At 51.8% G+C, this 13,245-nt stretch overlaps 1 protein-coding gene across 3 annotated transcripts in view; it reads right to left on the bottom strand.

Annotated features, from left to right (window-relative positions):
* Positions 1-11,605, bottom strand: part of MYH14 (myosin heavy chain 14) — a 73,035-nt gene extending 61,430 nt beyond the window's left edge. For 2 of the 3 annotated variants that reach the window (XM_068992485.1, XM_068992486.1), the window contains exons 1-7: positions 11,198-11,605; positions 6,369-6,525; positions 4,859-4,886; positions 4,628-4,730; positions 3,909-3,932; positions 1,950-2,042; positions 1,508-1,571 (exon numbers count right to left, since the gene is read on the bottom strand). In XM_068992485.1, the coding sequence (XP_068848586.1) occupies positions 1,508-1,571; positions 1,950-2,042; positions 3,909-3,932; positions 4,628-4,730; positions 4,859-4,886; positions 6,369-6,525; positions 11,198-11,605 (877 nt within the window). The remainder of the gene's footprint in view (positions 1-1,507; positions 1,572-1,949; positions 2,043-3,908; positions 3,933-4,627; positions 4,731-4,858; positions 4,887-6,368; positions 6,526-11,197) is intronic. The other variant, XM_068992487.1, reaches the window with a different exon arrangement.
* Between the last annotated feature and the right edge of the window lie 1,640 nt (positions 11,606-13,245).

Genomic DNA, 13,245 nt, shown 5'->3' with positions numbered 1-13,245 from the left:
AGCGGCTTGTGGGATTTTAATTCCCAGACCAGGGATTGAACCCAAGCCCTTGACAGTGAAAGCACCAAGTCCTAACCTGGACCGCCCACCAGGGAAGTCTCAGGTAGTTCATTCTTCCTTTTTTAAAAATAAGCTTAAATATATATGTGTGTGTGTGTGTGTGTATTTGTATATATATATATTCGGCTGCACCGGGTCTTAGTTGCAGCATGCAGGATCTAGTTCCACTGACTAGGGATCGAATCCGGGGCTTCTGCATGGAGAACATGGGAGTCCTAACCTCTGGACCATCAGGCAAGTCCCCAGGTAACTCATCCTTGAGTGCTTGTGTGGCAGGAGGCATGCTAAGAATGTACCTCACATTGTCCTTCAGACCCTTCAAGGGTAGGTTCTATGATTTGCCCCCTTCTACAGATGGGGAAACTGAGGCCCAGAGAGGTCAAATCACAGGCTTAAGGGCCCCCAGCCTCAAAGCCGCTGAGCTGGGATTCAAACCCAGGGTTGGTGTGATGTCTTCCCTTGTTCTCTTAAGCTTTGCACTCCTGGACCTTCTGGGTTCTATCTTGTAAATTTCTGCTGCTGCTGCTAAGTCGCTTCAGTCGTGTCTGACTCTGTGAGACCCCATAGATGGTAGCCCACCAGGCTCCCCCATCTCTGGGATTCTCCAGGTAAGAACACTGGAGTGGGTTGCCATTTCCTTCTCCAATGCATGAAAGTGAAAAGTGAAAGTGAAGTTGCTCAGTCGTGTTTGATTCCTAGCGACCCCATGGACTGCAGCCTACCAGGCTCCTCCGTCCATGAGAGTTCTAGGGAGCGTTTTTGCCACCGGTGGGGAAAGTTGGACACAGCTTGGCGGGAGTCAGCAGGCTTGCAAGGCCCGTCTTTGGCTGGTGTCTGGGAATCTGAACTTCAGGCTGATAGCACGGGCTCCCTGCACCTAAACTATGTAAACCAACATGCTTTCTGCTGAACATCTGTTTTCCTTCCCGGACTCTGAAATTTGGGTACGCACTGGGCAGGCGGTGCCTATGTGACCAGCCCCCAATAAAACCTCCCAGTGCGGAGTCTCTGATGAGTGTAGCTGTTGGAACACCTGGGGATTAAGCACGTCTCACGGGACTCCACGGGGCCAGGGCTCTGGAAGCTGGTGTCGGGCCCCACACGCCCTGCGCTTTGGCTGCATCGTTTCTCTGTGCTCGCGTGCCCCCCCTCACCCCCCCCACCGCCGGTGGCGAGGTTGGGAGGGCGTTCTCTTAAAGGCTACGGGAGGCCCCGCCGTCCTCCCCGCAACGTGGAGACGCTGCGCCTGCCCCTTCCGGAGGTTCTAGCGTCCCTCTCCTTCTGCCGAGAGGGAAACGGAGGCACAGGGTCGGCAGCAGGGAGCCAGGGTTCCGGGCGAGTGTGGATCCCTGTTTCCTATACGCGGTGAGACCCCGAGGGCCGCCCTCTATGGCCGCCGCCGCTCTTCCCCGCCCCCGGGCACCCCCTCTGGGCGGTGAGAGGATACAGGTTTCGATGTTGGCGCCCACGATGTACCCGGCAACATCGAAGTTGATGCGGATGAATTTGCCCTGCGAGGGAGGCGGGTGGAGGGGCTTAGCGGAAGGTCCTGCGGGCCTGGGGAGCACCCCCAACCCACACTCACCCCTCCGAGAGTCAGCCCGTCTCTTGACTATCTCCCTACATCTGAACCCCATCCGATCCAGCGGGGGCCGTGATGCGGTGGGGAGGGGCGCCTCCCCGGGAGAATTCAAGGTCCACCCGCCTCGGACTTCTTTCCTTAGGACCCAGGTCCCCAGTTCTCCTTCATCCTTCAGGCCCAGGTGCCGTGGACCCCAGGCCCCTCCCCTCTTACGGACCCACGCGTCCTGTCTGTCCCCAACCTTCCTTTGCTCCCAGTTCCCGGTTCATTAACTCGAGCCCAGGCCCCGCCCTCCCCCAGCACTCACGAAGCGGGAGGAGTTGTCATTCTTCACCGTCTTGGCGTTGCCAAAGGCCTCCAGGACCGGGTTAGCCTGAAGAAGCTGCCGCTCCAGCTCACCCTGCAGGGGGTCGGGGGATGGCCTGTCAGTGGCGGGGTTGGGGGCGGGGGGGGGGGGGGGGGGCGGGCGGTGAGGGCACTGGCCCCGCTGGGGTAGGGGTTCTGGCTGAGTGTCTGTGTGTTAGGGGCCTTTTTGTGTGTCTGGGCGTGTGCCAGGTTTCCCGGATCTGGGCTTGCCCTTCAGTCTGTTGTGAAGGGAATGAGGAAACTTCTCGAAGATCCATTGTCCAGCAGAAACAAAACAAAAAAAAGCAAGTCTCAGGACAACACCTACAATGTGATCCTATTAATAAAAAAAAAAAAAATGAACCGAGAAAACACCACCACAGAACAAGACTCCCATGTCTATACGTATAGATACATGTTTGTAGACATTTAGAGAAAGGTCTGCAAGGATACACACCAAAATGTCAACAGAGTAAGCCACTCCAAGGACAGAGGACTGAGAGAAGGAAAGAGGAATTTCCTTTTGCCTGCTTTGTTTGTTGTTGTTGTTACAGTGAATGCGTACTCATGTATCACTTGTGGAGCTAAAGAAAAATCTATACCATCTATGTAAAGTTCTTCAAACTGTTTGACACATAGTACACATTCAAGAAATGGTAGTTTCCTTCCCCAGTCAGGCTAATCCTTGAGTGGGGACTTTTTTTTTTTTTTTCAAGACAGCAATTTTAAAAAATTGAAGTATAGTTAATATTGAGTTAGTTTCAAGTGTACAGCAATGTGATTTGGATATATATATATATATATATATATATTCTTTTTTTCTGATTCTTTTCCCTTAAAACTTACAAAATATTGACTATTGTTTCCTATGAAAGTGCTAGTTGTGCAGTTGTGTCCGACTCTTTGCAACCTCATGGACGGTAGCTGTCAAGGCTCCTCTGTCCATGGAATTCTCCAGGCAAGAATACTGGAGTGGGTTGCCATTTCCTCAGGGGATCTTCCTGAACCAGGGCTTGAACCCGGATCTCCCACATTGCAGGCAGATTCTTTACTGTCTGAGACACCAGGGAAGTTCAGTTGTTCCCTGGGTATATAGTAAATCCCTGCTGTTTATTTTATATATGGTAGTATGCATCTGTTAATCACCTACTGCCAATTTATCCCTCCTCGGGCCCCCATGGCTAGAGATCTTATTCTGAGCTTCCCTACAGCCACTTGGGTGTCAGAGCCAGGAACACAGTAGGTGCTCAATACATGACAATCCTCTTCTCCTCTTTCCTAGCCAGGTTCTCAAAGATCCCAACTATTTCTTTAAATGCCCTGTGAGCCCTCAGACACTAGCCTGAGCTAGGGGTACAGAGTAGGCCTACCTACCATGAATGGCAGTGTGGGTCCCTGGGCTGTGTGAAAGCGTGGTGTCCGTGGGCTCTGTCTACATACATTTAGCAGATCAACAATAGATGGTAGTTATAGGCTCTGGGTTGTTTCCCATTGGGATCTGTGGCCGCTCTGCACAGATACAGTAGGGCTAATATACACAGCTATGTGGGAGGGTCTGCACATGCACAACAGGACCACACTAAATGGCCCTGGGTGTGTGCACACAGCTGTTCAATCGCTAAGTTGTGTCTGACTCTGCAACCCCATGAACTGCAGCACGCCAGGCTTCCCTGTCCTTCACTATACAGTCGGGCTGCCATAAGCAACAATGGGGGGCCTGGGTGTGTGCCCACTGTAGGGTTGCATGAAATGACAGCGTGGTGCCTGCTGTGCATAGTAGGACCATCAAAAGTGACAATGTGGCCTCCAGGCAGGGGTGACCGTCAGTGCCTTGGGACCTGTCTGCCAGGAAGACTGTGGGTTGGGGTGACCCGGGTGGTATTAGGGGTGGCAGGACTCGAGATGATTCCCTGCTACTCACATAAGACACGGCGCCGGCGGAGGCCTGAGGACGTCACAGGACACGAGACACGGACCAGGACACAGCACATGGAACATGGACAGACACACAGGTGAGCTTGAGGTTGGGGGAGGGGGCAAGGGGTGGGACAGAGAGACAGGGGCTGGGGAAACTGGCCTGTGGAGCGGGGTGCCTGGGGGTGGAGAGCTGGCGGCGGCCCCGTCACCTGGGGTTTGAATCTGGGCTAGCCCTTTCTGGGCGTGTGACCTTGGACAACCGACCCACCCCAGGTGTGACTTTGCTTTCCCATCTTTAACGCAGGGAAAACCACACCCACCTCACTGGGGTGTTACGGTAATATAAGTCAAAGGACTAGGGCTACATATAAACGCTCGCTTACAAAGCAAACCTGGGCACTGCGGGAACCTAAACAGACCAGACACATAGTGGGTGCTCTAGGATGTAAGCTCCTACTACATGCCAGAGGCACTGTTCCAAGGGTCAGCGAGGCAAAGGACTGGCTGTTGCAATTTTTGTGTCCATCCTGCCTCGGCTCCCAGCACTATATATCAGGCACACAGTAGGGATTCGGGGGTGGGGGTGGGGCAGGGACAGCCAGGAGAAGGCCTGTGACTGTGTTCTTCCATGAGAGGCGGGGAGTTAGGAGGGGAAGCAGAGCCTGAGAGGGAGGGAGCATCTGGTGGCAGGCTCCAGAGTACGTCCCAAGGCAGGTCACTTACCGGGACACCAGGCTCCTTCCGGCCCTTTGGTGATGATGCCACGTGGGCGAGGTACTGGATGACTTTCTTGGTGTTTTCTGTCTTCCCGGCCCCGGACTCCCCACTAAGGGGGGGCACAAAGGGAAGCAAAAACGGTCAGCCCAAGTCACCTGGTAAGCCCCATCCATTCCAAGCAGAGCCATGCCCAGCTGGGATCCCACTTCCTCCAGGAAGTCCTTCAGGATTACTCACGTGCAGAGAATGGACTGGTCCTCACGATCTGTAGGGAACAGAGGGGGACGGGTCACCTGGGAGGGTTTTTCCAGCAAGACGCCGGCCACCCTCTTTTCAAAATCCTTCCCGAGGGCTCAGGAAAAGCTGGGTTTTTGACATATGATCCTCCTAGATTCTAATACCTGATCCTGACTCAGCCTCTTTTGGCTGTGTGGCTCTGGGAAAGCAGCTGTCCCTCCCTGAGCCTCAGTGTGTCCTAACCTGTAAAATGAAGACAACAAACTCCAACCGAACAGAATGTAATTCATTCAACAAACTTCAATTTGAGCCCCTACTGTGTGCCGCCTCGGGCTGAATGATGAGATTCAAAGATATGAGAGTGAGATCCTAGACCCCAGGCTCAGCCTGTAATAGCAAACAGGCCACAGAATGTAGTGATGGTGACTGATGGCCCACTGGGGGTCGTCTGCCCGACCTGAGGGCAGAGAGCACAGCTCGGTCCCCACTATCTCCTCCTCTGCTCATCCTGGGTCTGACAAGTTGCTGTGTTAGTCATTCAGCCGTGTCCTACTCTTTGTGACTCCATGGACTATAGCCTCCCTCTCCAGGCACCTCTATCCATGCAATTCTCCAAGCAAGACTGGAGTGGGTTGCCATGACCTCCTCCAGGGGGTCTTTCCGACCCAGGGATTGAACCTGGGTCTCCCTCATTGCAGCAGATTCTTTACCATCTGAGCCATCCCTTCAAAAAATGCACACAGACCACCTACTCAGTGTTAGACACGAGGGACACTGGGAACTGGCAAGGTCCATGCCTCTCCCTAGGCTTTCTGACTCTGCAGGTCAAGAGTAAAGACTGAGTTGACATTTCAAACAAGTTCCTAAGTGATGCTGAGGTTGATGATGAGAGGACTACACTCTGGGAACCGCTGTTTTGTAAATACAGCTTATATGCTGCCTACTATTAATGTCATGATAGAAAGATACAAACTTTAAAATGTTTAATATGTATTTTAATATATACAAATATTTATTAAAATAGATGACCTACAATAAATAGATAATGAGTGTATTATGTGTACCACATGGAATTATGGAATTTTGCCCTGAGTTATCAATTGTCAGGGAGTAAATGGCACCCCTCTGATGGACATCAACCTGCCCAGCTGTACACCCATTCTCTAAGGGGTGACATTCATTCGTAACAATGTAGATCATGTCAGCAATATAAATGTTGAATGAATGAACACTCTTAAGAGTCACTGTTTCAAGAGGAATTTTTGTAGAAGCCTGGAACCAATGAGCTTCCAAGTGATGCTTGTTGCGGGGAGGGGTAAACAGAGGCGGATGAAAAGGGACCTGTCTGGTGGAACTCAGAGCATTGCCCACTTGGCCCTCCATTTGTGTTCCTTCCTGCCCCACAAAGAAGCCTTGCAGAGTCTGAAATCCTTGAGCTGACATCTAATCCTGACCCCCAGCCCAGTCCCCATTGAAGAGGCACCTCCAGCAGCCCCCAGCCCACACTCACCCTGAAGCATGCTTCGGTAGGCTCCTTCGGTCACTGCGTACACGTGGGGCGGCACTTCATGGCGCTTCTTGCCCCGGTACATCTCCACGATGGCCTCTGTATAGATGGGCAGCTGCTTATATGGGTTGATGACCACACAGAAAAGGCCGGAATACGTCTGCAGTGGGCAAGAAGGGAGACGGCCTCAGCTAGCTACCTGCCTGTGACCCAGGGGCAGCACAGAGTTGCCATGTACAGCTGGGCAGGTTCTGCACAACGACATCCAGCAAAGGGACAATGACAATGTAGATTTCAGCATTTGTTATGGTTTCAGGCTGATGGTTGAAAAGAAGCTTTCCAAATTGCACAAAGGTGCGGTATGAATGAGGATTCACAAGGGGAGAGAATGGAGGCTTTGTAGCCCTGTCACTGCTTGGACTCACACGCATGAAAGGACCAACTGCAAGTTCATCTGTAGCATCATTCCTTTAAAATAACAAAGGACCGGAAATGATCGGGATGCATGGTCATACAATGAATTCCTGTGAGGTTTCTGGCCTCTACAGACAGAGAACTATCTCCAAAACAACATCACAGAAAGGAAACAAGAACTTTGCAAGAAGAACACTTTTCTGAATCTGCTTGAATACACATAGAATATTTCTGGAAGAGTGCTTCCTGTATCTGCAGCCGCTGAAAATTGACGGGAGCATGTCTGTGGTTTCTGTTGATAACAGACTCACAGGACCTGCGTCCATGATGGTCTTGGTGGTTCTCTCTTATTGGAGGACATGCTAAATTTCAGGTTTGAGGTCCGTGAAAATAAAGATGTAATTTTTTTTTTTTTTTTGCATCCAAGTTCATGGGTGCCCTGAATTTGTCCACACACCTGCTGGACCTGAGTTCAGGAGCTGGTAATCATTTAAGCACTGTTCCAGCTCTAACGGAGCCTCAGGTAGACAAGAGACAGGATGGATCAAGGCAGTTAGACTGGCTAGAGAACTAGCTGACCACCTAGCTAACACAATCCGGAGAGCTAACTAGTTAACTTAGCTTGGTCAAGCTAGCTAATACAGCCAGAGAGTTGCTTAGGGGCTCAGCTGACGTTTAGTTGCGCAGTCATGTCTGACTCTTTGCAACCTCACGGACTGCCAGGCCCCTCTGTCCATGGGATTTCCTAGGCAAGAATACTGGAGTGGGTTGCCATTTTCTTCTCCAGGGGATCTTCCGGACCCAGGGATCGAACCCATGTCTCCTGCACTGGCAGGCAGATTCTTTACCACTGAGCCACCAGGGAAGCCCCAGGGTCTCAGCTAGTTAACTATGAAACCAACTAGCTTCTTAGGCAGCTAGTTAGCTACTTAGCGAGTTAAATGACTAGCTGTTTACTTGTCGATTGATAGCAGAACTGCTTTAAGCTCCCAGACAACTTGAGCTTCTCAAGCAGAGTGAGGGTGTGGCCACCGCAGGCTGCCCGATGCCAAGCTTTTAAGGATGGGAGGGTGGGTGGCCAGCCCGGAGCAGAACAACCGGTTTGCTGGGTGTCTGCCTGCCCCGCCAGCAGCTCCCCAGAGCTCTCAAAGGGCGGGGCGGCCAGACCACATTCCCAGGGAGGGTATCTCATGGCTGCTGGTGCCCCGGCCCCCACTTCTGGCTGGCGGAGGAGCCCACCTCCTGCACCCCATCCCCGTCCCAGCCCCCTCCTGCCAGCCATACCTTATCACCAGGGCGACACCCTAGAGGGAACCTGAGCTGGCTGCCAATGCCAGGGGGGAAAGGGCTGAGGCCGGTGCACCTAGAGAGGGCCGGGGACACCTGAGTGGCCAGTGCACAGCTGAAGAAGCCTGGCTGGAAGGGCCTGGGGCAGGACTCTGAAGGCGGACCCACCAGGTCCAACTCCCCGCTGCCACCACCCCTCCGCAGCCCAGCGACTCTCCCCTCAGTCTCGGTTTCCTCCCTGAGAAACCCTCCCCAGCTCATTACAGAGGCGGTGGGGATTAAGGATGACTGAATAAAAACCAGACAGCCCAAGGCAGGGCAGTCAAAGGCGCTCCAGTCGCGGTGCTGAGACACTCTCAGGTTCCCAGCCCACCTGGGAGCTAAGACTTCACTCAGACTCAGGTGCTGCGTCATCCCACGTTTCTAGCCTGTGTGACTCGACCCCAGGTGTTTGCCCTCTCCAAGCATGAGTTTCCAGCTCTGGGGAAATGGAGCTCTGAACCTCCACCATCTAGAAGGATTCTGAGAGTGACACGATGCCACGCATCTTCAGGTGCCTCCCGGAGCAGAGGGCACGGCCAGCGTCCAGCAGATGGGGTCCCCTTCTGCCCTGGGCATCCCAGGGAAGGGACCTCACCAGGCCAAATAGCTTATGAGCAGCCGGAACTGGTTTCTGGAATCCCGGACATCCCCATCTCCCTTTCCACTGGGAAGCACTGTCTTTCCCTTTGGCCAGTTAGTATTTACTAAGCACAGCCCGAGGACAAGCCAGGTGGAGCTTGAATCGAATCTTCTAGCTGGGTGGCTTGAGCACACACCTTAACTTTCCTGGGTCCCCTTTTCATCACACGGGGATGGGAACAGCGCTTCTACAGAGGGCTTCGGAGAGCTACCCACAAGTTCATGTTGCAAATACCGAGCTGAGTGTGGGCCCTGGAGCCCTGTGCATGCTTATTTTTTATTTATTTACTCAATTATGTTGCATCTTGAAGCACGTGGGATCTTAGTTCCCTGGCCAGGACTCAAACCTGCACCCCCTGCAGTGGAAGCGTTGAGTCTTAACCACTAGACGACCAGGGAAGTCCCTATGCACGCCTAATACATTAGCTGTTAACTACTCCTGGACAATGTCTTTTCCTCTCCAAGCCACTGGCAAAGGAGGTGATAACCCCTACCTCACAGCCTTATGTGGTGAGGAGGTCAACAAGATCATACTGAAATGAAGTTTAGAACAGCACCTCATGGAGAAAGCAGGCACTCCCTGAGTGCTAATGATTATTGTTAAGGCCCAATTTCCTTCCTGTCTGGGCTTCCAGAAACTTCCATCTCACTTTCATTTGTCAGGGCCCAATTCTCTGACTCTCAGACCACAAGCTTTGCTCAGGCCTCACCATTTTCCCCCCTGAACTTTCCCAATGATCTTCCCACTGCTGTGGATAGAATGGGGGCCTGGGTTCAAATTCCAGTTAAGCTGGTTGGTAGCTGGTGGGGCGTGGCCTAAGTCTTGGCCCCTCTCTGAGGCTCAGTGTCCCCACCAACAGAATGGGGATGATAGGAGATACCCTACAATGTTACCATGAGGCTTCAGAGTGTTTATTAACAGGAAAGGGGTGGCTCAGGGTTTTGGGTGCCTCTCTGATTCCCTGATTTTGATGAGGTTCAGAGCAGTGGCCTAGACAGAGGCTCACAGAGCTCCCATGGCTCACAAAGGCAAGTGAGAAATCCTAAGGGCCCAACACAGGCTGCAGAAGGTGTCACCTCAATCCAGGGCCAGATAATCCTGAGGTCAAATCCCACCTCTGCCACCAAAAGTGGAGGGGCCCTGAGCCAGCTACTGGCCCCTCTCACGGCCTCAGTCTCTCCCCAAAACAGGAGTCAGAATTCATAAAAATACCCTCATCTTGTGCTTATGACCCTTAACGGGGTGGACATTGAGGCCAGCTTATTTATTTTTATTTTTTGATACATCTCATCATTTAGTGACATATTCTTTTATTACTTTCATGAAAGTTTTGTGGTTTTTAAAACACATAAAACCAGCACTTTTCCTTTTGGGGTCTTAGGGAGATATTTTGTGGCTATTCTTGACAGGCCAGTTTCAATGAGCAAGGCAGTGAGACTCCAGCCCTCTAAGCTGGGATTCAGAGCGTGACTCTGCGGCCAGCTGCCTGGGTTCAAATCCTTCACATCCATGTGACCTGGGACTCAAGTCACTTAACATTCCTGAAACATCAGGCGATAAGGACAAGTCCCCAGCCCAGAAGTGAGCTGATAACCCACACGCAGCACTTAGAACAGGACTTGGCACATCGTTAAGTGCTCGATAAATATTTGCTAGCCACCCATGATCATTATTTCTCACTATTATTGTCGACATTCCTGGTCAATGTCTCTAATCCTGTTTACTCTGAACGACACTCTGGCTGCCCATTAGAACCACCCTGGAAGCTTATTAAAAATGCCGGTGTCCATGTCACACCCCCAGAGAGTCTGATTCAAATGGGGTGGGGCAGGGCTCCAGCGCTGGTATTTTGTAAAAATTCTCCAGCTGATTATAACGAGAAGGCAGAGCTAAGAACCACTGCCCTACCCCACCTGCTTGCTGTTAAGATTAAACAACGTGAGACATTGAAAGGTTAACAGTAACTAGGGCACAGTCAATCTCACTATGGCCAGTGCTGTCTTAATCCTGCTGCTGCTGCTGCTAAGTCGCTTCAGTTGTGTCCAACTCTGTGTGACCCCATAGACGGCAGCCCACCAGGCTCCCCTGTCCCTGGGATTCTCCAGGCAAGAGCACTGGAGTGGGTTGCCATTTCCTTCTCCAGGGGAACTTCCCTACCCAGGGATCGAACCTGCATCTTCTGGGGCTCCTGCATTGCAGGCGGATTCTTTACCACTGAGCCACAGGGGAACCCCAATACGGAGCATCTACTGTATAATATGAAACGCCTGCACTGGGGTCTGAGGCAGTCCTGATAATCCAATAATTTATCATTTGGCAACTAAGGGTGGGCATCGTCACCCGCCCTGAGGGGAGAATTAGAAACAGCCTCACGTCGGTTCCAGCTGGGCTGCTGACACCCAGCCGCCCCAGCCCAGGCAAGGCCCTCCTAGGGAACGAGGCCACTCACGTAGATGAGGCCGGAGTAGTAGCGCTCGCGGAGGTTGTGCAGCACGGAGGCCTCGTTGAGGCAGGTCAGCTCGGCCATGTCCTCAGCCTTGCTGAACTTGGGCGGGTTCATGCGCTGGATCTGGTCGCGCGGCAGCCGCAGCCGCCGGCCGCTCTCCGCCAGCTCCACCTCGGCCTCCTCGTCGCCCTCGTGCCGCAGTGCCGCCGCCTCGAAGCCGTGTAGCTCCGAGGGCACCCACACCAGGCGCCGCGCCGTCCACTCCACCTGCGGGGACGTGGCCGAGCCCCCGGGCCCGCTGCCCACGCCCGGCCCGCGAGGCGCGAACAGGAACGGCTGGGCGGCCTCGGGCACCGGGCCCGGCCTGGGGGGCGCCTTCCGCCCGGCCACCGACACGGTCACTGCTGCCATGGTCTGCAGGAAGAGAGCAGAGGACCGGGGTCAAGGAGGGGCTCCATCCCCACCCCAGATCCCCCTGACAGTCGCCACTGCCTTCCCCACCAAACCTCAATTTACACTTCTGCAAAATGGGTTCATAGACCTTTTTTACCCATTCTACCATCCACCTCTCTATCCATTCATTCATTGAATAAATTCGTGTCTGCGTCTCTCTGTGTGTGTATGTGTGTGTGTGTGGCTGGACCACGAGGCTTCCAGGATCTTAATTCCCCCACCAGGGACTGAACAGGGGCCACTGGCACTGAAAGCTGGGAGTCCTAACCACTAAACCGCCAGCGAATTCCCAATTCAATAATTCTTGAATAACAACCTGAACGTCCATCGACAGATGAGTGGATAAAGATGTGGTACATATATACAATGGATGCTACTCAGCCATTCAAAAAACAGAATGAAGTAATGGTATTTGCAGCAACATGGATAGACCTAGGGGTTATCATATTCAATGAACTGTCAGAGAAAGACAAATACCATATAACTTATATTAGAATCTAAAATATGTAACAAATATACTTATCTAGGAAAGAGAAACCGGAGAAGGCAATGGCACCCCACTCCAGTACTCTTGCCTGGAAAATCCCATGGATGGAGGAGCCTGGTGGGCCGCAGTCCATGGGGTCGCACAGAGTCGGACACGACTGAGCGACTTCATTTTCACTTTTCACTTTCATGCATTGGAGAAGGAAATGGCAACCCACTCCAGTATCCTTGCCTGGAGAATCCCAGGGACGAGGGAGCCTGACGGGCTGCCGTCTACGGGGTCGCACAGAGTCGGACACGACTGAAGCGACTTAGCAGCAGCAGCAGGAAAGAGAAACAGACTCACAGACATAGAGAATAGACTTGCGGCCAAGGGGTGGGGGATGAGAGAGACAAGGATTGGAAGTTTGGGATTAGCAGATGCCAACTATTATAGATAGAATGGATACAAGGTCCTACTGTATAGCTCAGGGAATGCTATTCAATGAAGAGTGATAAACCATAATGGAAAAGAATATGTATGTATAACTGAATCACTTTGCTATACAGAAGAAATTAACACAACATTGTAAATCCACTATATTTCAATAAAATAGATTTTCTAAAAATAATTCTTTAATAAGCCAGGCTATGATACTGTTCAAGGTGTCAGCATATAGCAAAGGACAAGCCAGAAAAAGATTCCTGCCTTCCTAAGGTGTTTACATTCTAGCCCTGATCTGGCTATCATAGGAGCCACAGTCATGTGTGGCTACTGGAGAGCTGAAATGGAGAATCCATACTGAGATGGGTTCTGAGCATAAGACACACACCCAGTTTCAAAGACAGCACAACAAAAAGCTCATTCGTGTTTCTTACATTTGGTAACATATTGGATTAAAAAAATACATCATTAGCACTTACGTCACTTGTTCCTTTTTATTTCGTTATTTTTAATGTGGCTAGAAAATTTTAAATTACACATTTGGCTTGCATCGTGTTTCTGTGAGTTAGTGCTGCTCTAATCCCAGGAGACAGATTCAAAGATAAATAAGTAAATTATACAGTATGTTAAATGATGATACATGCCAAGAGGGAGAATGAAGCAGAGAACAGGGACTGTTAGGGTTGAG

The sequence above is a fragment of the Capricornis sumatraensis genome, chromosome 20 (genome assembly GCF_032405125.1).
Source record: "Capricornis sumatraensis isolate serow.1 chromosome 20, serow.2, whole genome shotgun sequence".
NCBI classification, from domain to species: domain Eukaryota; kingdom Metazoa; phylum Chordata; class Mammalia; order Artiodactyla; family Bovidae; genus Capricornis; species Capricornis sumatraensis.
Note: the sequence above shows the minus strand (reverse complement) of the source record. Positions and strands in the feature narration are given on the sequence as shown.